The sequence below is a fragment of the Ictidomys tridecemlineatus genome, chromosome 11, assembly GCF_052094955.1.
Source record: "Ictidomys tridecemlineatus isolate mIctTri1 chromosome 11, mIctTri1.hap1, whole genome shotgun sequence".
Lineage (NCBI taxonomy): Eukaryota > Metazoa > Chordata > Mammalia > Rodentia > Sciuridae > Ictidomys > Ictidomys tridecemlineatus.
The window spans coordinates 11571646-11596166 of NC_135487.1; the positions used below are offsets into that span (position 1 = coordinate 11571646).

General features: G+C 62.1%; 1 protein-coding gene across 1 annotated transcript in view; it reads left to right on the forward strand.

Moving 5' to 3' along the window:
- The first annotated feature begins 13441 nt into the window (after nt 1-13441).
- Igsf21 (immunoglobin superfamily member 21) overlaps nt 13442-24521 on the forward strand; it is a 168838-nt gene continuing 157758 nt past the window's right edge. Inside the window, exon 1 of the mRNA XM_078025426.1 lies at nt 13442-13619. Coding sequence (XP_077881552.1) covers nt 13550-13619 — 70 coding nt within the window. The 5' untranslated portion in view covers nt 13442-13549. The remainder of the gene's footprint in view (nt 13620-24521) is intronic.

Below are 24521 nucleotides of genomic sequence, written 5' to 3' on the forward strand. Positions count from 1 at the left end.
AAATTAAAAATGAAAGCTGGTCACCGTAATACTCCAGCTCTTAGCAGGATGTCAGGCATAATAGGTGCTCAATAGACACTTGTTGACTGAATAATAAATCCAGTGTTTGCACATTAGTTTAAACACTCCCACAGCCCTATGAAGCAGACATCATGGTGACTCTTGGCTTACAGATGGGAAACAGAGGCACCGAGAAACTAAGGAACTTAGTGGAAGAGTCAGGATTCAAATGGAAGGATCCCACTCCAAAGCCTGTACCTGGGGTCTCTGGGCTGCAGTGTGACCCTCCTACAGTCCCCTGATGCTATGCAGGCGGGTCGCTGGCAGTGTTGCCATGACAAAGTACCGCAGCCCGGGGCCTGACGCAGCGGAAGTTTATTTTCTCACCATTCTGGAGGCTGCAGTCCAAGATGGAGGTGTTGACAGGGCTGGTTTCTCCGGAGGCCTGGGCTTGCTGGCCTCCGCCGCCGTCTGCCGCGTCGTGGGTCTGGCCCGAGTCTCCTCCTCCCGGAGCTCGCCCTGCCTGGGGCTGACGCTAAGGATCTCATTCTAATTCCAGAGCCTCTTTGAAGAGCCGTCTGCGATGTGGTCACGTTCTGAGACCCTGGGTGTGGGGACTTGGAGGTCCGGACGCCGGGGGACTGCTGTGTCCATCACGAGGCGGTTCAGGGCGACGATCCGGCTTCACCCCGAGGCAGAGGCGCGTCCCTGCGCAGGACGAGCGGCCGTCACAGGGGCTCTCAGCCCCTTCTGCCCGTGGACGGTCCCCCCGGGACCGGAGGCTCCCGTGGCCACACTGGAGTCGGAAAAGGGAGACCAGGGACAACAACGGGGCCGACCCCAGGCGCCGGCACCTGCTGGCTTCAGCCTGGGGACCTGGGGCTTCCTGTCCACCTGCCACCCGGGCGCAGTCCCACCCAGCGGGGCTCAGCGGCACCGTGAAATGAACCGAGCGCCCCGCCACGCAATCGATGAAGGCCACCTCCGGGGAGCAGCCGCGGCCAATTACAAAGCTCCCGCAGACCCCCGCCAGGTCACTGATGGCGGAGGACACCCCGTGTCCCCAGTCGGGGGAGCTGGGGCTCTGTGTGACTGCCGGCACAGCTGGAGCTCCGGGGCCCTGTCCGGGGCGCGAGGCTCTGGGGCCTCTGGAAGAGCAGCACCCGGCCCTGGGGGCCGAGGGCCGAGGTTTTGGCGGCTGTTGATGATTCACGGTGCAGGTTGGCAACGACTGGGCCTCAGTCGGACGCCACGGCCACAGCTCGTCACGGCCACAGCTCGTGGAAATCTGAGCCACGGGCCTGGAGGACTGGAGGGAAGTCCACACTATGGATTGTTCCTGGCTCAAAAAGTGACCCTGGCCGGGAACCCACACCCCCTGAGCCATGAACGGATTTCGAAAGTCTCTTCAGTGGGGACGTGTCTCCTGCCCACCGCTGTGTCCTGTTGTCCACCATCTTACAGGGCCAGACCCCGCAGAGCACAGCCTAATACATCCTCAGCGAGAGACGCGAGCCCGCTCCACGACCGTGTTTAACATCTCCAACGGAGAGGTTCGTCTCCTCTGAAGACGCTCCTGACCTCCGCGGTGCGTGCCCGGGGGGAACAGCCCGCGGTACAGAATCGCGGTTCACTCTCTGCATCGGTCATCGACGGCTGCGTAACAAGTCACCCCCACCTTTAGGAGCTTGAAACACCCGGGCTCCGGTTATCTTGCGGCGTCTGCGGGGTGAGGTGCAGGCGCCGCGGGGTCTGTGGCTGCTTCTCGCCAGGGCTGAAGCTCGGCTGGGCACGGAGCTGTCCCTGAGCTCCCTCCTGCAGCCCTTGGTAGGACTCCATTGCTGTGGCCTTTGGGACGGGAGGCCTCGGTGCCTTGTGAGCTGTTGTCTGGGGGACCCCTCTGTTCCTGGCCACGCGGGCATCGCCGAGGGCTGTGACGGCACGAGGCTGGCTTCAGCAGAGCCCATGAGGGACTGGGCCAGAGAGGGTGTCAGTCCCTTCCATCCCAATCTTCGAGGTGACGTCACCGTCTCCCGTTCTGTGGGTCAGAAGCGGGTCGCAGGCCCAGCCTGCACCCCAGGGAGGCGGGTCACACAGCCCAGGCCGTGGGGTCGTTGGGGACCCTGGAGAAGCAGGCACGGAGCTGCTGTCCCCGTCGTTCTCTTGGCCTCTGAGGCCCTGCTGTCCCTCGTGGACTGACACGTCTAAGAGAAGAAGGTGGACAGGGGGAAGCGGTCAGCCAGCCCGCCCCGGGGAGATGGGCGAGGTTCGGACAGCACATGTGTCTCCATCGCCACTGGGGGGGGGGGGCTGTGGGCGCTGCACCCCACCACCTCAGAGAACCTGGGGAAAGGGCAGGGCCCGGGGCACGTGCCGTCAGCCCCTCCGGCTCCATGGGACCCTGGCCTCCTGCCCTCCAGCTCCGAGGTGTGTGGCAAGGTCACTGTGGTGGACGGGGGTGTCCACTCCTTCAGGAGGAGGAAGCCAGAGAGACGAGGCCCCAGGGCGGACGCAGGCGGAGGCTCTCCGTGCTCAGGGTCGGCCCAGGTCGAGGTGGGGACTTTGTGGGACACGGAGGGAAAGGACAGTCCCGGCCTCGAGGGCCTTCCCTTAGATCTCGCCCTGGTGAGTGTCCAGGGGACCTGGGAACTTTGGGCTGTGGGCAGCAATAGATCCAGGAAGTCCCCGAGAGCCACTGGACAATGTGAGCCTTAGTCCCGGCCTGGACGGCAGCCCGGCTCCCGGCTCTGGGATTGGCGCAGGGCGGCAAGGACAGGCTGGGGCCAGGCCGCGGCCTGCGGGGTGCACAGTGTCCAGGAGAACTTGGAGGTGCAGCGTGATTCCCAGCCTGGCCCCGGGGCGGACAGATCCGACGGGCAATTGCGTGTCCCAGGTCAGCCTCCTCGTCCACCCTGGGCACCTGGCCTCTGTTTTTGTTTAGCGGTTTCTAGATCCTCCTCCGGGGCCTGGCGCCTAGGTGTGGGAGGAAAGAACCCATCAGTCAATCAGTGTGTCGATGGCTGGGCTGTCCCCTGGGCGGGATTCCCGTTTTCTGTGGAGACTCAGCTCAGAGCTTCCTCCTGAAACTTCCTGTGGCCTGGGCAGCTGAAGGGCCGCCCCTTGGGGTCATCACACCCTGTGTCCCCGGCACTGAGTGTGCCCCCTGAGGCCTGTGGGATGCTGCTTGAGAGCGTGGGCCAGGGTGGCCCTCCCGGGCCTGCGTCCTCATTCCGTCTCTGTGACTTGGGCGATTTGCTGGACTTCTCCAAACCTGGCGTCCGTATCCATAAATTCTGGCCCAGAAGAGTTCTGCTGTGAGAATCAAGGACGTTAATAACTACTTAGGGTCATGGCGAGTACATAGTAAGTGCTCAATAAATGCTGGCTGTGCCTTATACCTGCTCACTTATCCCCCTCCACTGCGTTGTCTACCCAATCAGGCGCGGACCTGACTGTCCTGCGGTCACCTGCCTTGAGGCAGAGACGGTTTTCATGAACGACGTCTCAGGTGTGGCGTCCCCTTCCTAGAATCAGAGTTGGGACCTCCCCTGGTCCCCTCTCGGTCATCTCTGGGGCTCCTGCCCAGCAGCTGCCAGCCGTGCCTGGGACGCGGGGCTCCTTTGTCCTGGCCCAGTCTGCCCTTGGGAGCCACCCTGCACACACTGGGGGCTGTTCCCCTCACTGGAGAACGGCAGCTCCACTCTGCTCACGCCGACTGTGAGAACTCTGAGGTCTGCTGCACCAGTGAGCGCCAGCAACCCTGCCTCCCAGCCTCCATGTGCCTTCCAGAGCCCCGACCTGGCTCGCCATCTTCACAGACTATAGGGTGCCTGGTGGAAGCTTCTGCAGAGCCAGCTCTGCTTTAAACAAGAGCTAGTGTACGGACTGCAGTCTCACAATTGGATGTTTATCCAAAAGAACCCAAAGCAGGATGTGGAAGAGACATCCCCACGGCAGCAGCCGCCACAAGAATGGATAAGCAAACTGTGGCATATCCACGCAGTGGAATATTACTCATCCCTGAAAAGGAAGGACCTTCTGGCATGTGTGGCAGCGGGCATCCCCTGGAGGACATTCTGCAGGGTGAAATAAACCAGGCACAGAAACACAAATGCTGCATTACATGACTTCTGTAAGGAATCTAAAGTAGTCAGACTCGGAAATTAAAGAAGTGGTGGTTGTCAGGGCGGCGGGCAGGGGGTGGGGGTTATTGCTGAACGTGTGTGGAATTTCAGTTTCGCAGGATGACAGTGTCCGGGAGCTTGATTGCAGGACAATGGCAGGTGGGAGGGCCCCTGACCCCGCCACCTCCCCAGGGCCCCAGGGTTCCCCCTGCTCGCTCCTCTTCCTTGGTGGCCTGAGTGGGACGCGTCTCCAGTCCCCTCCCCACCCCTGAGCCCACATGACTGAGGCTGCAGCCTCCCTCTGAGAATCTGGAGTAAATCAGGAAGGAAGGAAGGAGACGTCACGGGGGAAGAGCAGGCTCCCGGTCTACGCTGTGAGCGGCACCTCGCCCCGGGTCCTGCTCAGTGCCACACGGGGCCCGGGGCAGCCCTGCCGAGCTCTTCCCTGACAAAGATGGCTCCTCCACCGGCACCCCACGCTTGGCTGCTGCCGAGGCCCCTTCTCGTCCCCCTGCCGTGGCGGGGACGGTCGCCTGCCCCACGGGCTCTGCCTCTGCCTCCCCCCACGCCTGGGCCTCTCCCTCCTGGTGCCCGCGAGCTCTGCTGGTCACTGGTGGGTTGTGTCCCCGCCGGAGCCCAGGTGCCTCCCGGGGCGATTCTCCTCTGGCTGCAGCGCCCCCCGACACAGGGCCGGGGGACCAGGGAGCCCCTGGGGGAGGACGCCGCAGGCGCAGAGACCCCAGAGCCCTGGCCTCTGGGAAGAGAGTGGCCCCTTTCTTTCCGGGTCTTCTGCAGCCTCAGCACCCTCCACCCCTGTCCTGAGCCACAGAGAGCCGCTGCTCATGGCTGAGGGTCCATCTCCACTGGACACCACCCACCGAGCCCTGGCTCCTCTCTGTCCCTGTCCCCGACTCTGGGGGCCTGCAGAGGAACTCGTCCCCTCTCTGCTGGGCAGGATGAAAGCTGACCCTGGATGGGGGTGACAGGCTCTCGAGGTGCCGTGGTCCTCAGAAGCGCCTCCAGCCACGCGGCTGCACTTCCGCCCCCCCTGGGTGGGACACAGGAGGCACCTCCCTGGCCCGAGCCTGGACCTTCCCTGGGGAAGGCGGCGGCCTGGGGGCAGGTGCACGGCCAGCTAGAGGAGGCCTCGGTGCCCTGGGTGCAGCGGGGCGCTGCCGCTCAGCAGCCTGGTGACCTGGCCCATGCCCTGGGCCTTCCTGACCTTCAGTTTTCATCTCGTCCATTTCCAATGCTTCTTCCTTCAAGGTGAAGAAGAAACCTCCAGGAGCGGAGCCCCCAGGGCGGCACGCCAGGGTCAGGTCCTGCCCCGGGCAGGACAGGGACCGTGTGCAAGCTCCCTGGCTGCGAGTGGCCGAGCTGGGGGCACTCGGCCTGTGGGTGACTTTCAGGTCTTGCTCTAGAAGTTTGTCCTCGGGGACCCCAGCGCCGGCGTGACCCACTCGGGCCTGGGATGCCGCAGGAGAGGCGCCCTGGCACGGGGGTCCGTGCCCCGGTGAACTCGTTGCCATGCGCCCCCCCCCCACCCGGAGCCTTCCTCCCAGAGAGACCCTAAAGAGCCTCTGAGCTCCTCGTACGTATTTATACGCCTGTGAGCTCGATAAAAATAAAACCACTTCACCCACCGCTGAAACGCAGCCACTCGGGGTGTGAAATATGGGGCTTATCGCACAGCCGCCAGCGCTGGCTGCGGAGAGCGCCAGGCCCTCCCTACGGTGCGGGGGGCAGCGGGAGGAGGCGGAGTTCACTGATCTTGATGAGTCGGCCGTGGACCTGGGAGCAGGAGCCAAGAGGGCACCTGGGGGCCCGGGGGGACCCTCGGCCTCTGGGGAAGAACTGGTCCCCCCAGAGAGGAGGGTGCCGTCTCCAGGGGAGCATGGGCCCCGAACATGCGCCCTTCACACACGCCCCTGAAGTTCCCTCCCAGAGAGCAGCCTGCAGGTACGGAGGGCTCCAGCCTAAACCAATGTCCCACCCTCTTCCTGTGAGGCAGGGCCCCCGGGAATCCTGTTCCTGGGCCTCTGGCTCATACAAGGGAGCTCTAGGCAGGAAAGGACGCATTTTGAAGAACATGTTGGACATCTCTTCTAGCCACTGCAGCCTGTGGCTGGGACCTTGGCTGTTGGCAGAGTCGAAGCCTCAGCTGAGACCTCTGCCTCCCTCCCTCCTTCCTCCCTCCCCCTGTTCGGGGCCCATCTTCCTGCTCCATTCTCAATTCCCCGGGGCGAGCAGAGGCTGTGGAGCCAGGAAAAGGCGTCCGCCACACAGTTCCCGCACAGTGACAGTAGTCACGGGCCTGCAGCGTGGGTAGGAATCAGCCAGCTTCCGGGGGTGACGGGAAAGTGGGGTGTCCCAGGCAGAGAAGGGCGCAGACAGGTTCTGTCACTGAAGAAGAGCCGGAGGAACTCCAAGGAACGGAAATACCACAAAACTGCCCACGAGGCCCCGCGGCCCCCAGAGCCCCTGGGAGCCGGGTGGTGGTGCTGGCTGGAGTCTGCTGGCCACGGGGAGGACTCTGAAGGACGTGTCCTGACTGGCTGGTCACCTGGGTGTGCCCAGGCCACGGGGCTGTGCTGCAGACTCAGAGCTAGGCCGCTTCTGGGGAGTCTCAAGCGCCCCTCCTGTTAGGGTGGGGTGGGGCACGGCAGCAGCTGGGGCCCAGGGAGGCAGAAACCAGGGCACCGGCAGGTGGGCGGGACTGTAATGGCAGGGGGCGGGACGGGCAGACAGGCCACCTCCTGATGGCCCCCGAGTCTCAGCTGTGAGCTCCCAGGGGCGCAAGCCACGGCCTGGTGCTTCTGTGTCCTCAGACCCAGCCCAGCATCGGTCCAGAGGAGAGGCCTGGGGGTCCTGGGTGGCCCGAGAGAGCCACTTATTTAGGGACACTGGCAGGGTGCCCTTGGGCAAAGTGAAGCAGGCCAAGGCCTCCCAGAACACGCGCGAAACCCGCGGGGACAAGACCCGGGTGAATCCCCCGAGGGGGCCATTTCCCGTCACCTCCAACAGTGAATCTGCAGGGGGCCAGCTCTGGGTCTCCACGGCGTCATCCATAGTAACATGAACCCATCTCACAACTGCGACTAGAGAAAGCACACGTTTTCAGTGACATCACGCCTATTTTGAGTGTCCTGAAGCCTAAAGAATTTATGAAACAAGAAGCTGATTAGTTTTATGGAAGACGGGCCCTTAAATTTGAAAGGTTATAGAAACGGGACAAATCGCACATTAGATGGCGCCACCTGTTGTCCACGTGTGGTATTGCAGCTCGGCCAGGACAGGGGGAGCGCCCTGGTGACCTCAGGAAATCTGAGTCCTGCGTTGACCATGCGGGGACAAGCATCCAAAGTCAGGAACAGGTGCACCGATGCTCTAGATGTCACAGAGGGAAAGCAATCGCACGTCCCTTCTTGTCGGCTGTTTTCTTCAGTTTGGGGTCAGGACCGACACCAGCAAAGCTTCTTGAGATGTTGACCCGACCCTGGAGTCCCCTCCACCCCTCCCGCTCCACTTCCCAGTGCAGGCGGCTGGAGATGAGAAGAAACACGGGTTCCTGGTTGGTGGTCTTTGTTGGGTGAAGCTACAGCTAATATCCACTGAGCACTTGACATTATCTGAAGTCTTGTCTTATTCAGTCTCCACTGGTCAGTGAGGCTGACACCCCGTCCCCATTTTGGAGACGAGCAAACGGGGGCCCAGGGAGGCAGACAACTTGCACATGCTCTTATAGCGAGTGGCCCCTTCCACTTTCCTCACTGCTGAACCTGCCTGGGATTCGGGCCCCAGCAGACCCACTCCAGAGCCGAGTTTGTAGCCACTGGGCTTCTGGCTGCACGCTGGGCCTCTGGCCATGAGTCACAGCCGTGGGTCCAGGTCTTTGCCACTTAGCAAATGCAACAATACAGGGCAAAATGGAAATCCTGCTCATGCATTCGGATCTTGATTCATCTATTCATGCCTCCATTTATGTACTCAGCCACCAACTCTGTACTCTAATCCGTCTGTCTACCTGTCCACCCACCCACATTACTCATCCATCTGTCCATCCATTCAAAAATTCTCACATCCATTCATTCATCCATTCAACCATTTACTCCATCATCCATCTATTCACCCATCTATCCACTCCTCCACCCCTCCATCCATCCACTCATACACCCATTCATTCACCCATCCACCCACCCACCCACTCACCTGCCCATCCACCCATCCATCTATCCACCCATCTATCCATACACCCATCCACCCATCCACCCATCTATCCATCCACCCACCCACCCACCTATTCACCTAACCATCCACCCATCCACCCCCCATCCACCTGTCCATCAACCCACCCTTCCATCCATCCCACCCACCCATCCACACCCCCAACCATCCACCCATTCACCCATCCACCTGTCCACTCCCCTATCCACCCCACCACCCCTCCACCCATCCACCCCCCCATCCATCCACCCATCCACCCACCCACCCATCCATTCAGTCACTCACCCACCCACCCACCCACTTATCCTTCCGTTCAAGCTTCCTCTCCTTCCTTCTGTCCACCCTGCATCATGGGTGTCCAGGCACACGTGATGCAGGGGTGAGTCAGCTGGGGTCCCGACCCCCGTGCTGAGGTCAGAGGTGCACAGATGCAGTGCTCTCGGCGCTGCCTATGGGAGGGCCACGGGGAGTGGAGAGCGAGTTCCCCTGCAGACATTCGGCAATAGGGAGCCCTGGGAGGCTACAGAGCTGAGCTACTGACCCCATCCTCTGAATGGGGAAGGATCTCTCCCACTGCAGAAAGGATGGTGGGTCTGGAAGCAGAGGGACCCGTTAGCAGAGATGATCTGGGTTCAAATGCCAGCGTCATCCTGTACGGATGCTGTGACTTTCAGCAAGGACTTCACTTCTCTGGGCATTAAGTTCCTGGTCGGCTCTGTAGGGACCTAAACACAGAGCATACAGAGGGCTGAGGAAAGCGCTCAATTAATCAGTATGAGAAAGCACCTAGAATAGCACCTGGCACATAGTAAGTGCTCAGTTAATGCCACCAGCCTGCGGTGTTGTTGGTTGTTCTCGTTGTTATCATTATTACCATCACGACCACAGCCACCGTACCCCGGCTCCCAAGTGTGTGGAGGGTCGGAAGCTAAACGAGTGTGGACTTCAGCTAAATAAAACCAAGAAACAAACGACAAAACATAAACAACCACAGGACACCTCAAAGCCTGCAGCGCGCTCGTGCCGATTATAAATCTCTCAGAACTGAGGAACGGCCTCCGTGCAGCATTTCTCAAATATATTTAGCCGTGGACCCTCTTTCAAGGACTTTTTACTGCAAACTTACAAAACAAATGGTCAGTGGGACTCGGTTGGGGGAATGTTGGTTTTTGGTTTTTCCCTGTCCTGGCTGGTCCTGCCCACTCCCCCCCGGGCCTGTGAGGCTGAGGTCCCCTGCCACCTGAGATTCCCGGGGTCCCCTGCTGGGGTCCTCCTCTGGGAAGACATGAGGGGACCTGAGAGTGTAGGTGGGGCCCGGGTCCCTTAGGGACACAGAGTTGGGCTTGATTCCATGTGGCTGGTTCTGAATCGGTTTGGGTCACCCCCGGAAGGCGTGACTCTCCATTGTGTTGAATTTAGACAACAGCAAAAATCTCAGTCTTGCCCGGATCCAGGATGGGGGGGGGTAAATTCCCAGCACAGACAGAGGCAGAGGGCAGGGTCGGGAGGGACCAGAGGACTGCGTGGGGGAGCTGCCCAGGTGCGAGGGGGAGAGGTGGGGAGAGCCGTGGGGAAGGGGGACCTCTGGTCTCGTGCCGAGGCCCAGGCGCCTTCCTGTCCCCGGATTCAGCACCCGGCCATCTTCGCCACCTTATCTGTGAATCAGACATCAGCAAGTTGCCACGGAGGGCTTTTATGGGGATTAATTGGCACAGAGAGGGTGAAGGTGCGGGACTCATCAAAGTTTTCCCATCAAATGTTGACTCCCCTGGTGTGTGTGCCTGTGTGTGCACATGCACACGTGTATGTAGACCCGTGTGCATGTGCGTGTGCGTGTTGGCCGGGGAAGGCCTTCAAGAGCTCTGTTCTGCAGCTCTTTCTGGGTTCAACTCTGCCTCCATCACTGCTGTGTGTGTTGCATGACTTCTCTGAGCCCCGATTTCCCCCTGTAAGACAGGGATCATGCTGCTGCCCCTCAGAGGTGACCGTGAGGACTCAGGGGTTCCTACCCGCTGAGTGCTTTAGCAGTGCCTAGAGAGAGGTCTTTTCATAAGTGCCTCGCACTCTTGAAATTCGTGAACCCCACCAGCAGAGCCCTCCGTCTTGGATGGCGGATTGGGAGAGGCAAGAGATGCCGCATCTCTCCCTTCTCCTGGAAGGAAGCCAACTAGAGGTCACAGAGGGCCATCTGACCTGTAGGGTGTTCCCTGGAGCAGGGTAGGAGAAACTTGCTTTGGGCGGTAGCGCCCTCTGTTGGGACAGCCCTGCACAGCACCACGGCCAGAGGGAGGCTGGGGGTAGGGCAGCACCTTCCCCTGCCCCGCCGCCCAGGGCCCAGGAAAGGGGCCTGTCCCACTGTGACTCACGGGTCTGAGACTCAGGATGGCAAAATTGAAGCCCTGCCTCTGGCAGCAGATCCATTAAGAACAGAGGCCAAGGAAGGCTCGCGAGGGGAATTAAAAGCCTTGGCTGCCCTGGGTGACTTTTCCTTGGCTAAACCCCCGTGTGCCCACTGGGAACCCTTCTCTGGGGCAGAGGGAAAGGTCCCAAAGCTGTGTTTATGGACCAGGACGGGGAGGGCTCCTCCAGACCTCCGGGCGCAGCGCCGCTATTGGGAGTCGAGCAGTGGCACGGGCCTTTCTGGGGAAATCAAGTGGGCACCTGGGCAGGATGTTCCTCTCTGATGGGCCTGGCCAGGTGCACAATCCAGGTTCTCTAGAAGGTTCTCTGTCTCCTCCCAGCACCAACCCAGGGTCAGCCTGGTGCTAGGACCCAGGAAGGACAGTGGACAAGACATAGTGACGGACCCTTGTTCATTGATCGACCCATTCATCCACCATCCAACAGAAGTTCACTGATGGCCTACTGTGTGCCTTGTAGGAGAGACGGGTCATTTTAATATAGGGGGATGTTTAAAAAAAAGTGGATCATGAAGGGCCTGAGGCTGCAGGAGGGTGAGCAAGGTCCCCAAGCCCCAGCCCCAGTCATTTGCCGGGGAGCACCGTCCCTCAGCTACAGGTCTTCTTCCTCAGTGGCCCGTCTCCAGACGCCATTCACGGTGGGCACCAGAGTGGCAAGTGTCTGGCTTTCTGCTGCCCCTGGGTGCGCTTTTCCAGGGGTATGGACCAGAGCTGGAGCAGCCTCACCCATGAAGGGGGCTAGAATCGTCTGCTCCCCGGGCCTCTCCTCCCACGTCCCCTGCCTGTCTGCCACTGACTCCCAGCTAGGCCCAGAGAGCAGGAAGGTGGGCACGGGCACACTCTTACCGAGAACTCAGAGCAGCACCTCCCAGTTTGGTGCCCTTTCCCAGCCAGGAAGCCCCTTCCACAGAGGGCTTGGAAGTGGTGACAGGTTTGTGGTTCTGCTGGCTTTTTGCTGGGCCAGAGGTAAGAAGTGGGGGTGGGGGAGGCAGGCAGGGACTGTGCCCCTGGGCATGGCTGGGTCAGTCCAAAGAGAGGGTGGGGGAGAGGCGACCCGAGCTCACCCTCAGCAGCTTGGAGAGGTGGGGACTTGGCTGGGGTGGGGATGGAGGAAGCAAGGAAAAGCTAACCCAGGGGAGAAGAAAGGGCCACAGCTCCAGTGTGCAAGCCACATCCAGCCCAATCAGGCTGGGAACCAATTAGTCTGATTCAAAAAAAAAAAAAAAAATCCACATAGGGACAAACTGTAATCAAACACCTATTTATAAGGGTTTATTATGATCATTATTATTATTTTACCAAGAGGATCATTCTAAAGCCTGTCAGGTGAACGTATGCTTTCAGATCTTCATAAATGCAAATCGCTGCTTCCCCCAGAGCGAGGAGCACGCAGGAGCTGCAAACCGGCTGCCTTGGGAGGCCAAGGGAGAGGCTGGGGAGGCCCAAGGCAGGGAGCAGCTCGCGGCCAAGGGGCACCTTTGTGAGTGGCAGCCCTGGGGCCACCGCTGCCCCCCCTGCCCCTGCCCCCCAAGGACTACAGGAGGTGGAGCTGGCTATGTGCCCTGAGGAGGCTGAGACCACAGAAAGAGTCCCGAGGCCAGGGGTCTGCGGAGACCTGGGTTCTAAGCGCAGATTCAGGGGTCTTGCCATGTTGAAATTCCATGCTCTGCACTTCCCCAGCTCATGGTCCCCAGTTGCCCAGGGAGAGGGTGCATCTCTCCTCCTCCCCCAGAGGCCAGCCCAAGGCCCCTCAGGCTTCTGTCTGTGGGAGAATAATGGTAAGACCCAAGTCCAGACCTGAGAAAAGGTGCCAGGAAGGAACAGCCAGTCCCTTGCCCATTCCTGGCTGGACCCAAGAATATGGCTAATCTATGGGGAAAGGAAATGAAGGGTGTCGCTCCACTTGTGGGGGGGGGTCCTGGGGGAGGGGACAGTCATGCAGGAAAGCCCCTTAATCCTTCCCATCAGGGCATTCGTAGGTGGCAAGATCAGGACCCTGGAGCCACACCCTGCCTGCCTGCTCCGAGGCTGCCTCCTTTCATCAGGCTGGGGGCAGGATGGGGGTGTCCCAGGGACAGGCTGGGTGGAGGGGGGACAGGGGAAACGTGGCTTCCGGAGAGCAGGAGCCGGGTCATCGGGGGAGGGTCACGAAGCAGAAGGCAGAAGCGAGTTGTGATGTGTGCGCGCGCGGGAGGGAGAATTTAGGGTGGGGGGAGGGGAGGGGAGAGGAGGGGGTGAGCGCTGCTTCTTCTCCCTGCAATAAATCGGCTTAGCGGACGAGAGCCGAACAGCCCAGAAAGGATTAAAGAAAAGTCTGTATAATACAGCGGAGAGCGCGGCGAGGGGAGGGCGGGGGGCGGGGGGCGGGGAGAGGGGGAGGGACGGAGGGAGGGCGCGGGGAGGGGGCGCTCGCGCGGCCGGGAGAGGCGGGCGCGAGGCTCGGCGAGCGCGATTCGGCTCCAAACTCCGGCGCTGCCGCCGCCGATCGGACTCCGGGCCACGGTGGGCGCCGTGCGCGGCGAGGACCCGGAGCCTCTGCGCGCCCCGAGGAGGACGCCGCCGGCGAGAGGGTCGCGGCGCCCCGCCGAGCCCGAGCCGAGTGGAGCCCGGCGCCCGGCGGCCCGGCCGCGGCGGCATGGGGGCGCCCCCGCGGCGCCCCGCACTGCCCGCCACCGCCTCGGCCGGCGGCTGGAAGCAGGAGCGCGCCTGAGCCCATGGCGAAGGGGCCCGCCGCCGCCGCCGCCACCGCCGCCCAGCCACCGCCGCCAGCTCCCGGGCACCATGCGAGCCGCCCCGAGCCTCCGCGGCGGCGTCTGCCTGCTGCTCGCCGCGATCCTGGACCTGGCGCGCGGTGAGTGCGCGGGCGCCCGGCGGGAGCCCGGCGGGGGGGACGCGCGCGGGGACCGGCCGCCAGGGAAGGGCCCTGGCCCGGGCCACTCCGAGTGGCTCGGGGTCCGATCATCTTTCTGGCTTGCGGGCTTGTGGAGCTGGTTGGTTTGGCGAGGTTGAGGATGTCGCTTTTGGAGTGAGCGCTGGTGGGTCTGTGCCAGCGTGTGTGTGTGAGAGAGAGAGCGTGTGTCTTTGTCGTGTCCATTTGTTAGGGTGTCCGGGAAGGAGCTGTGTGCGGAGAGGGTGCGGGAGGTATTTGGAGATGCCGGTGTGTGTGTGTGTGTGTGCGTGTGCGTGTGTGTGTGTGATGGTGTGAGCATCTGAGGGGTACTGGAGTGTGTGGATCAGTTACATGAGGAAGGCGCCGGCGGGAGTGTGAGTGTTTGGGGTGTGAGCGTTTGCCAGCTTCTTCATGAGGGTGTGAAGTGTGTGCACTCGTGACATCACGTTTGAGCGTGTTAAAGCATGGTTCTGTGAGGTGTGGCGTTTCACACGTGTCCCCAGTGTGCTGGTCTCTTTAGGGGTGTGTGACGATGGCTGACTGTATTTGTGGGCACAGGAGGTAGGAATGTGGCACTGAGGCATGAGTGTGCCCATCTGGGAGGTGTGGAGGTGCAGGTGCAGGAGGGTCGGATTGCTTGGTGGGCTGCGAGTGTGCTGTGCGACAGAGCATGGGGTTCTTGTGTGCATGGATGCTCTGGGACTGAGCAGGGCTGCCTGGCTCTGTGTGTGTGTGCTGCGCGCCCCACAGTATACTTGGTCCCAGGCTAGGCTGAGTCAACTGGAAGGAGGCCAAAGCTCCTTGGGTCCCAAATGGAGAGCCAGCTAGCCTTGGCTCCACAGCTCCAGGGTGCAGGGTTCGGGACTGTGTCGGGGCCTCCAGCTCAGCGCCGCCTGGTGGGTCTTAAATGGTGGCAGAGTGGAACCTGGTGACCAGGCACCTTTGGAGCAATGAACAGAGAGCAGACGCGAGGCTGTAAGCCCCTTAGAAGGGAGGTGGGACAAGCCAAGGGCTGTGGGTGCCAATTTTCGAGGGTCCAGGTCCTAGAAGATCCTTTCCTGTCCTGGGTTCCCCTCTTAAGCCAGTGGCAATTCTGGACAGGTCCAGAATCCTCCCTGCTCAAGTCAGCGCAGGACTCTGTCAAGGAGGTGGGGTCGTGCAGTGGTGTCAAAAAGTAGCCACGGTGACCAATAGGGCCTGGCCTCTGTCCCAACTGAGTGTTGGAGGTGAAGGGTCAGCTCTGTCCTCTGCCACATTACTTGTCCCACTGAGAAATGCCTAGCTAGGCTCTGAAAGTGCCTGCTAGAAAGGGGTACCCTCAAATAACCCCGCCCCCTTCCCCCTTAGTCTTCCGAGAGTGCTGTTTCTGAGGGTGGGGAAGCTGCAGAATTTGAGCCGGAAATGTGGTTGGTCCTGTTGGCAGAGAGGGGGAGGGGCTGGTGTAACCCAGAGAGAAGGCAAGCCTCTACTTCATCCCCTGCCCTTAGAGCGAAAGACTTTGCAAAGAGGATCAAAATCTCCCCCTAACTTTGGGGTGAGGGCTCCCCCCTTCTGATGCCTCTGGAGGGAACGATTATATGGGGGGATCCGGGTTCCAGCGCTTCCAAAGGGCGCTGGGCTTTGTTGAGACGCACTGGAGCCCTCACCTGGACATTGCAGGGAGCGGGGGTTGGGGGCTGGGGACCCGAAGGGAGCACCCCTTCCTCTGCCCCCCGAGTGCGCGGCAGAAAGATGCTGCAGGGGTTGGGGCGGCGATGATGAGAAGAGCTGGGTGGGATCCCCGGCTCCGTCAGAACCCCACCCTGCGAGCTCTCCCGGGATCCCAGAGCAGCAGCGTTCTCCTGGCTGCCCGGCTGCCGAGAGCTGACCGCCGTCCTGGCGCCTCCGCTCCCCGCTCCCCTCGCTCGCCTCTGCAGGCTGCGGGAGGCGGGGGCTTCGGGCGCGGGGGTGAGCGCGTCTGGTGGGGGGGAGCCCGCGCCGCCTGGGCTCCGCGCTCGGGGTGCAGAGCGCAGACCCACATCGCGGACGGGAAACTTTCCGAGCCTGGGGCGCTGGGGGAGGTCCCAGCCGCCGGGCACCCTCTCTTCTCCGCAGAGGAGACGCGAGGGCTGGAGGGTGGGGTCCCCCTTCCCCCTTCCAGTCTGTGCGGGCGATGCCGGGCGCGGGGGCGAGAAGGGTCCGCTTGAGATGCCAGAGGCGGCTGTGCCGGAGGAGGGCGCCCTTCCTGAAGTGGCCGAGAGCGTGCACCTGGCTGTAGGTTTCGCAGGGCCACCTGCCTGGAGCAGCCTGGGAGGAACGCGAGGGCAGAATCCAGGTCCGCCATCCAGAAACGTGCTGGCCCAGTGAGGGGCGATGGCGGTCACTGCTGGGGGAGGGTCATGGCCAGGGCGCCCTTCCCTGCTCTGCCCCAGAGGTGGGTCGGAGTGGGCATTAGCAGGAGGAAGGGGCCGCTGGTCACAGTGCTGGCGGGGCGGAAGATCCTCTCCTGGTTGCCCACCTCCAGCACCAGACGCTCCCGAGGAGAACCCACCTTTTCCTGGTCTCCCAGATTACCTAGGAGCGCCCTGGGGTGCTTTCCACCCCGCTGGCCCCTGCGAACCGTGCCTGGCCACTTCTAGGAAGTCCTGCACTTGTGCCCGTGTCCTGACCCGGGAGAGAGGGGGGGGACCATGGGGGAGTGTAGGACGGGTCCTTGGACTCGGCTCTTTAGGCTCTGGGGGACATTTTCGGCTGACATCTGTGGGCGGGCAGACCCGGGTCGGGTCTGGGGTTGGGGGTGGGGCGGCTCCGCCACTTCCCGCTGCGCAGCTTGGTGTCAGCAGGTGGGTGGGCTGGAAGGGCTGGCTGGCAGGGCGAGTTGCGGCGCGGAGGAGACTGCGGGGGCTGCGCGCGGCTGGCAGGTGTGACGACTTTGTATTTTATCCTCTCTCCGCACATGCCCCCTCCCCACTCGGTGGGGACTCCGGCCTCCTGGGCTTCTTCTCCAGCCCCAGCCAGGGGACCCCAGGCCAGGGCAGGCCGCCCCGCCCCGCCCCCACCCGGCCCCGCCCCGCCCCCACCCGGCCCCGCCCCTCGTCCAAACCCCACCCGGCCCCGCCCCTCGTCCAAACCCCACCCGGACCACCAGGCAAACCCGAGCTTCTCAAGAGGTTGAACTAATATAATTTTTTGCCTATGAAATGTGGAGAATGTTAGAGCTGGAGCGACCTCCGAGGCCTGTCACTTAAGTAGTTCTGCCATGCCCGTTTGCAAGCAAGAGAGCCCTTCCAGAGGGAGCAGATTTCATCGCCACCCCTAAATCCCAATGCCTGGAGCAGGCTGATGGGCGGTAGCGCGGCCGTGGTCGATGGGGTGATGAGACCCCACATCGAACCAGCCTTGCACACAAGTCGCTTTAGCAGTCCCAGATTGCTCGCTTCCTAATACCATAGCTGTTTTTTTCTTCTTCTTCTTCTTTTCTTTTTCCGGTATCCCCGATTATGTGGACCAGCGCAGCTTGTCCAGGGCTGCTGGCTAGCTTTGCAGACCTGTTCCTGATGCAGGACGGATCTAAGGTCCTCTCTTCACAGATTAGGAGAGGGAGTCTTCAGATGTGTTAATGACAGAAACCCAGGCTGCTTTGGCTCCCTCCTGGTCTTGCCCCAGGCTTCCTCTGGCTTTCCAGTGTTCTGGCTCTGGCTGCAGAGAATTCTTTGAGCAGGGCGTGTGAGCAGAGGTGGTCAGAGGCCATCTAAAGGAGGTCTCAGATCCACCTGGCTGCTCTGATGTTTTCGGAACCTGGACCGGGCGCACACTTGAATCTTGCTACCGTCTGGCAGGCGGGGCAGAGTGGGGCGCTGGGGAGGGCGATGGAGGAGTTGGATGGCTCAGGTCTCTGGTTCACTCACAGCAGCCCCTGACTTCAAAAGCAGAGGCCAACCAAGAAGAGGCCACCAAGTTGTTGGCTGGGTGTCCTGGAGTCCAGTGGCTATGCACCCTGGGAGTCAGCAGCCCCCCCTCTGCCACATCCCCAGGCCACTCAGGTTCACTTGTTCGTGCCCCCCAGCAAATGTTTGTGGTACGATCAGCCAGGTGTGATGCTGGGCGTTGGAAATGGGGCCCTGACCGCGGTAGGGAGCCCCGACCTCCGTGGTGTTCACAGCTCAGTGGGAAATTGATTCATCTCTTGGAGGGAGGAAGGGAACCTCAGACCCTGATGGAGCTAGGCATCCTGCCCAGGGCATATCATTCTTGTTTCTTTGATCCTTCCAAGTACTCTGAGAGGTAAAACGAATCCTAGTTTATAGAGGAGGAAACCGAGGTTCCGAGAGGTTAAGTGACCTGTCCAAGGCCCGCCGGTGGTGAACAGGGACTCAAACACAGGACTGCCTCCCTCCCCGGCCTGGGCTCCTCCCCTGTGTGCTTTCCTTTCTCCTGGTGAGAATGGGCCTGGGTCACTTTCTGGGCCCCATGGTGGTGGCAGGTGTCCAGATCCCTATCTGCATGGTTCACTGTACCCAACCTCAGGTGAGGTAGAATTCTTTGGTATTGTCATCTTCACCAATGGGAGAGGGAGTGTCCCTAAGAGACACTGTCATCATCAAGAGAATGAATGGGTGTGCGCTGTGGGCCGGGCACATCTAGCCGAGGACGGATGGGCACGGCCCACATCTCAGAGGGGGAGGGATGGGCGTGCTCCTGGAAGATGAGTGACAGCTGCTCCATCCCCCCCCCCACAGGTTCTTCTCCTTTGTACACGAATGAGCCAGGTCAGGCTTTGGTGCTGGTGGAGGAGCTGGAGCTCCAAACCCAGGTCTGAAGCAATTGGCAGGCAGCTGCTGCTCCTGGGGAGGAGGCAGGGCCTTCCCTTAAGCCATCAGTGTCGGTGACGGTGACAGAAACACATGACATCGCCTCCTAAGAGGCGTCTGTCTTCAGGATGAAGTTCCTGGGAGGGAACAGGGCGGTGAGCTCCCACTTTGCACCTTGAGTGGATCCAGGAGCGGAGGGCACGTGTGCACCAGGGCAGGGGCCACAGAAGGGGCCCAAGACACACTGTGTGGAGGGGGGCAGGGGGCTGGGGCCAGGGAGCTGGGGGGGGCAGAGAGCTGGGGGCCAGGGGGCTGGGGCCAGGGAGCTGGAGAGAAGGGAGCTGGGGTGCAGAGAGCTGGGGGGCAGGAGGCTGGGGCACAGGGAGCTGGGGGCAGGGAGCTGGGGGTGCAAAGAGCCGGGGAGCAGGAGGCTGGGGCACAGGGAGCTGGGGGCAGGGAGCTGGGGGTGCAGAGAGGTACAGGGCAGAGAGCTGGGTTCAGGGAGCTGGGGTCAGTGGCTGGGGGACAGGGAGCTGGGGGCACAGGGAGCTGGGGGCACAGGGAGCTGGGGGCACAGGGAGCTGGACACCTGGTCATGACCGAGGCTCAGGAGAGAGCCATGTGGGGGAGCCGTCTTTCTGAGACTCAGGTTTGATCCCACCAAGCAGAGGAGCCGGGGCTGGGTTGGTCCTCGGGCCTTTCCCATGTCCCCTAGGCCACACAGATTTGCTCTGGGGGACCCCCTCCCCAGAGTGCACATCGTCTCGGTGGGTGGGACTGTCAGGAAAGGCATCCCTGAGCTGGGCCTGGCGGTCACCCTGTCCTGGAGTCTGAATGTCGCCCAGTCCTGAGGTGGAGAGCCCTGGACAGCCCCCCTTGGCAGTGGGGTCCCCTAGACACCGTGTCACTTCTGGAGGCTGAAGAGGGTCAGGTGAGGGAAGCTCTCGGCCAAGTCCTGCAGCTTGGACGCTTGTCACTGTGGGAACGGCGGTGCCAGAGCGCCTCGGGCTCAGGCGGGCAGGTCCTTGGGTTCTTGCCACCAGCTTCCCTGGTCATTCTGTCAATGGCTTTTTCTGGCTCGAGTTGTCAGAGTCAATTTCAGCCGCGCACATGGAACGCGCCTCACTTGATCCTCGCTAGGTGTGACGAGTGGTTGTGCTCACTTGGTGACAGCGGGGGATGGGTCCTGGCTGGCTGGAGGTGACTGAGCCCACCGCCTGCTCTCTGCCCTTCCCCCGAGGCACGAGGCTCACTGAGTACAGTCTGCGACCCAAGTGGTTTCCTCCTAGTGAGACGTGGGGTGTCGCCCACCGTATTGTGAACCCCAGCACCCTTCCCATCCTGCTGCATGGAGGCTGGGACCCCATTTCCACCCACTATTGAAACTTCCTCCCAAAACCCTTAGTGGGTGTGCAAGCCCAGCCAGTCACGTGGGTGAGTGTGAGTCAGCTACCTTTGGTCTCCTGGTGTAGAAGAGAGCAGAAAGTGAAGCTTTCTAAATAAGGCTTACAGCATGTGGAATTTAGGCTGGATTCCCTGGTGAACTTCCTGGCAGCAAAGACCTGGTCTTGGAACTGCATTCTCTCCTGAAGACCATTAGATAGAGTGGTGGGGGCTTCATGCCAACCTGGGTTCAGTGCCTGCAAGCTCACCTGCCTTCTTCCTGCCCCATTCAGCTCCACGGTCTGGAAGGGGACAGGCCAGCTCCTCAGGAGCTCGTGGACTGACAATCCGAAGCCTGAAATGGGGGCTGTGGCTGTGGCGGCTGCCTGGCCAATGGCTCGGCCTCCATCCTCCCCTGCTAGCCGGGTGGGCACTGGATCCCCAGTCGCCAGCAAGGACACCCATGGGCCCTGGTCACCCAGGGAGACCAGCTGAGCTCCACAGACTCGGCCTGCCCAGAGGCTCCACCTCCTCCCCACTCCCGCCCTTCCCTGGCTCTAAGAGCACACCCCTGCCCTCAGCCAGCCTGGCTCCTGCCTGCCTCCCAGCCTCTCTCCCGGAGGCTGCCTACTTCCTCCTCCTCCCACTCGGCCCCACCCCACCCCACCCCACTGATTCAGGTCCCCTCAGAGGGCTGCAGGGACACTGGGGGCAATGCTCTGTTAAAATGCCCTCTGAGCTCCTGAGGGCTGGCATCCCTGCTCCCCAGCCCTGGCACGGGGCCTGGCTCTGAGAACGGGTCTCCTGACACGTTTGTTGAGCGACTGAATGACCGACCTCTCCCTCGAGTTGAGGTTTTGCCCGACGCTGGGCCCAGGCTTGTGTCCTGCCCAGCTCTGTGCCCTCCAGCGGCCACCTGAGGGCTGCAGCGGTAGCCAGAGGTGGCGGGAAGACCAGGCGGGGGCTTCCGGTTCCCTCTGGGCTCTGCGTGGGGAGGGGCCTGTCCCTCACTGGTGATGGGGAGGTAGGAGGGACGGGTGGCAGGGACAGCATGAGGACTGGAAGTTCTCGTGGGCACCGCCATTTGGATGAGGGCGTGAGGCCTAGAGCCCAGGTCGCCCTGCGGGGTTCCCACCCGGCCTTGTGCGTCCAGCTCCGAAACCATCCTGCTGCCTGGGCCCGGCCGCCTGGGCCCTTTCCGTCCGGGGCACAGGTGCCTGCAGACCGGGCTCCTGCAGGTGAGGCCCTGAAACCCCGCAGCAGCCCCGGGCAGGCTGGTCCTCCGCTGGGCCCACAGCCGGGGCCCCGCCTGGCAGGGTGCTCTTGGGAGCTCACCAGGCCCCGGGTCTTGGTTCCTGGTCTCCTAGGGAGGGAGGGTGCTGGTGGAGGGGGGAGGCCAGGTCTTGGGGCCCTGACCCCAGGGGGTTGGCTGGCCGTGGAGACCCCCCAGAGCCCAGAGGACCCTGCGTCTCCCTCTGCTGGGGACTGACCGGTCCCGCCCTGGGCTTTAGTGCCCAGGGCACGGCCCTCCCCCAGGACTTCAGGGCGCCACAGCCCCTTAGACACACTCCTGTGGGGACAGTAAAGATCACCTATGATTAGGTGGCCAGCAGAGGACCTGGGGGTGACCGGGAGAGGCCGGGAAGGCTCTGAGGAACGGTTTGTGGTGCTCCTGACGGTGCGGGTGGGTGGCCGGGGCCCAGGGCGGGGCCTGGAGAGGGCGGAGGTGACATCCAGGTGTGCGGGTGCCGTCCAGGTGTGCGGGTGCCGTCCAGGTGGGCGGGTGACGCGGGGGGGGGGGCGCCTCACTAGAGAGTCCGGGGTGAGGCTGGCGTGGCTGCTGGGGTCGGGGAGGGGGACCGCAGCTGTGGCCCCGGGGCAGCTACAGAGCTGGGGGCCGGGCGCAGACGGGGCTCCGGGAAGGGGAAGTGGCTGTTCTTGGGCCCCGAAGCTGGGACACTTCAGGGCCTCCACAGGGTGACGTGAGGTGGCTGGGGCTGTCCTGAGACAGTGGCCTCGAGGGGAAATACCGTTTGGGGTGCTGCCCCCTTTGCCCAGTTCATGCCTGTGAGGGGAAGTCCGCCGCTTCTCAGGCCCTGGCACGATGGCACGCCCTGGCCCGGCTGCCCCCACCAGGAGGGGACAGAGGAGGCCCTGGGGGAGCTTCTAGACCCCCACAGGCAGGAGCCTGGGTCTGCCCCACGGTCCCAGCGGGGACTCAGGGAATCTCCTGACACAGTGGCTCTTCACGGTAGCTGTGGGCGGGTCCATGGGTGACGGTGGTGTCCCCGCGCACAGTGCCCAGCACACAGTAGGGGTTGGCAAAGTGGTGGCGCCTGCCTCGCAGCGGGCTCCCCTCTGCTGAGTGTGAAGGGGAAGAATTGTTCTCGGAGGAGGGGACACAGTGCCGTCCCCACCCCGGAGCATAAAGAACCTTGGGAGGGAGCACTAGGTCCCTAGAGTGGGGTGGGGACTTGGCAGCGCTCCATGGGGAGCCTCCCCGCCTCGTAAGTCACAGGCGCGGTTGCAGGTCTCCGAGGAGGGCGGCCGCTGGGCGCTGGTTAGTCCTCTGCCCGGCTCTGCCTCTTGGCTCTCTTCCTGCAGAGGCACCGGGGCGCCTCGAACGGCTCATTTGTCACCGACCCTGGGTGCTGGCATCGTCTCCCCAGATGGCCTCTTCCTCCCGTTGCCCAGAGCCCCCCGAGGAAGGCGTCCATCAGAGGCCCTGGCCCCTGGGGGCAGGCCAGGCTGGGCGGGAGCGGGCCAGCCGGGTCCGCGGCTCATGGCCCAAAGCGCTGGGCTGGTCAAGTGGGAATTCAGGCCCCACAATAGCCAAAGGCCAGGTGCCTGGCGCCACAGAAGCAGGTGATGAGCTGCTGATCGTCAGCAGGCACCTAATGTCCCGGGCAGGGGCGGAAGGAGCCAGGGGGTGGCAGCGACGGCCACAGCACAAAGACTGCTTTGTTCCCTTCTGCAGCAGAGAAGTGGGTCGGAGCTCAGCGTGGAGGGCAGCCGACGGACGGCAGCGATTCCCAGGGCCTGTCGCCTGGCTGGGCAGCTTGAGGTGGGGTGGGGCAGAGGCCCGGAGCAGAGGGACTGGTTCTGGGGACAGAGAGCCTGCAGCTTCCTGATCTAGGAAGCAGGACAGGCCCTCCCCCTCCCTTCCTCTCCTCCCTTCCTCATTTCATCTGGGCAACGGATACTTGTTAGGTGCTGCCTGGGGCCAGGCCTGGTGCTGGCTTCCAAAAATCCAGAGGCGAGTGGCTTGCGCTCGCGGGGCGTCCCCGCTAGAGCTGCAGCCTCAGTACCTGGCCACGTGTGGCTATGGGCGTTTAAATTAAAACTCAATAAGGTTCCCCAGCTCCGGGGTAATGGGATTCAATGCCGTCTAGTTCCTCGGCCACACCAGACGCCCTTCACGTGCTGATGGGCCCCGGGACATTTCCATCTCTGCACCACGTTCCACAGACAATCTGGGTCTAGGACACTGCTTCCAGCCGTGGGCAGGCCCGTTGCCATAAAACACCAAGGGGTCCCCGAGGGGGACAGACAGGCTCAGGCTTTTGCTGCTGTGTCTTTAGTGTCCCTTTCCAACAAAGATAACAGGTGCAGGCGGCCAGCCCTCCCCGCGGAAGCAAGATCTTCCTGCAGTGTTCTGTTTCCAGCCTAATTACCTTTCCCGTCGCCCTCTGTCGAAGACAAGAGATGTTGGTTAGCCATTTGGGGCAGTGATTTAAATTCTCTCCCTTTTTTTTTTTTTAAAAAAAAAAACAGCTTTATTTAAGTAAATAATGAGTCAAGTTAGGGGAAAAAAAATGTTAAGTACAAAGCGGAGCAGGTGGCACAGAGATGGGGCCGATCTGTGAAGGTGGCGGGTGTGAACGGCTGCGGTTAGGAGCCAGCTGGGGCGGCCTCTGAGGCAGGCAGAGCGCGGCTTGGGTTCAGCGCCTCCCTGTGAAAGTTCTGTGACTTTGGGGCCAGTTGGTACACGTCCTAGGATCAGGTTCCAGCAGGGAAGGACCTGCTTGTCCTGGGGCACCAGGGAGGGCCATCAAAAGGGCTATAGGCATGGGTTTGGGGAGGCAGCAGGGGTGGGCAGCCCTCAGGAGCAAGGAGCCTGTGGCCTGTGGAGTCACGGAGAGAGAGGGCTCCCTGACAGCATGGCGTCGCTGAGGCACAGGGCTTCCCAACACCATGGCGTCCTGAGCAGAGACCCGCAGTGATCTCCTGGGGACCCGGGAGGGAGCCGGAGGAAAAGGTATCCCAGCTTCATGCACCACTTGTTGGTGCCACCCAGAGACCCACACCCCCCGGAGTCTATCCAGATGGAGGGACAGCACCCAGGAGGTGGTCAGGGGGACAGTGACTGGGTGCAGCCCTAGCCTAGTTACAGGGACCCAGCTCTGTCCCCTGAAGCCTCAGCTTCCCCATTTATAAGGGGAGGGCTGTGCTCCGAGCCCGACAGAGCCACCGGAAGGATGCCGTGGGACCCGGTGCTGGGACTAGCGGCTGTTTCTGTTTTCAGCTCTGACAGGGACAAGGTCCCTCTGCCTGTGGCCCGACCTGCGTGTCAAGAAGTAGCATCTGAGTCTGGGGCTTCAGGAAGGGTGGAGCCGGCGTTTCTGGGGAGCATGAATCCCAAGGGGCAGACGTTGGGGGGATACTGCGGTCTGCACCGGGGAAGTGCCAG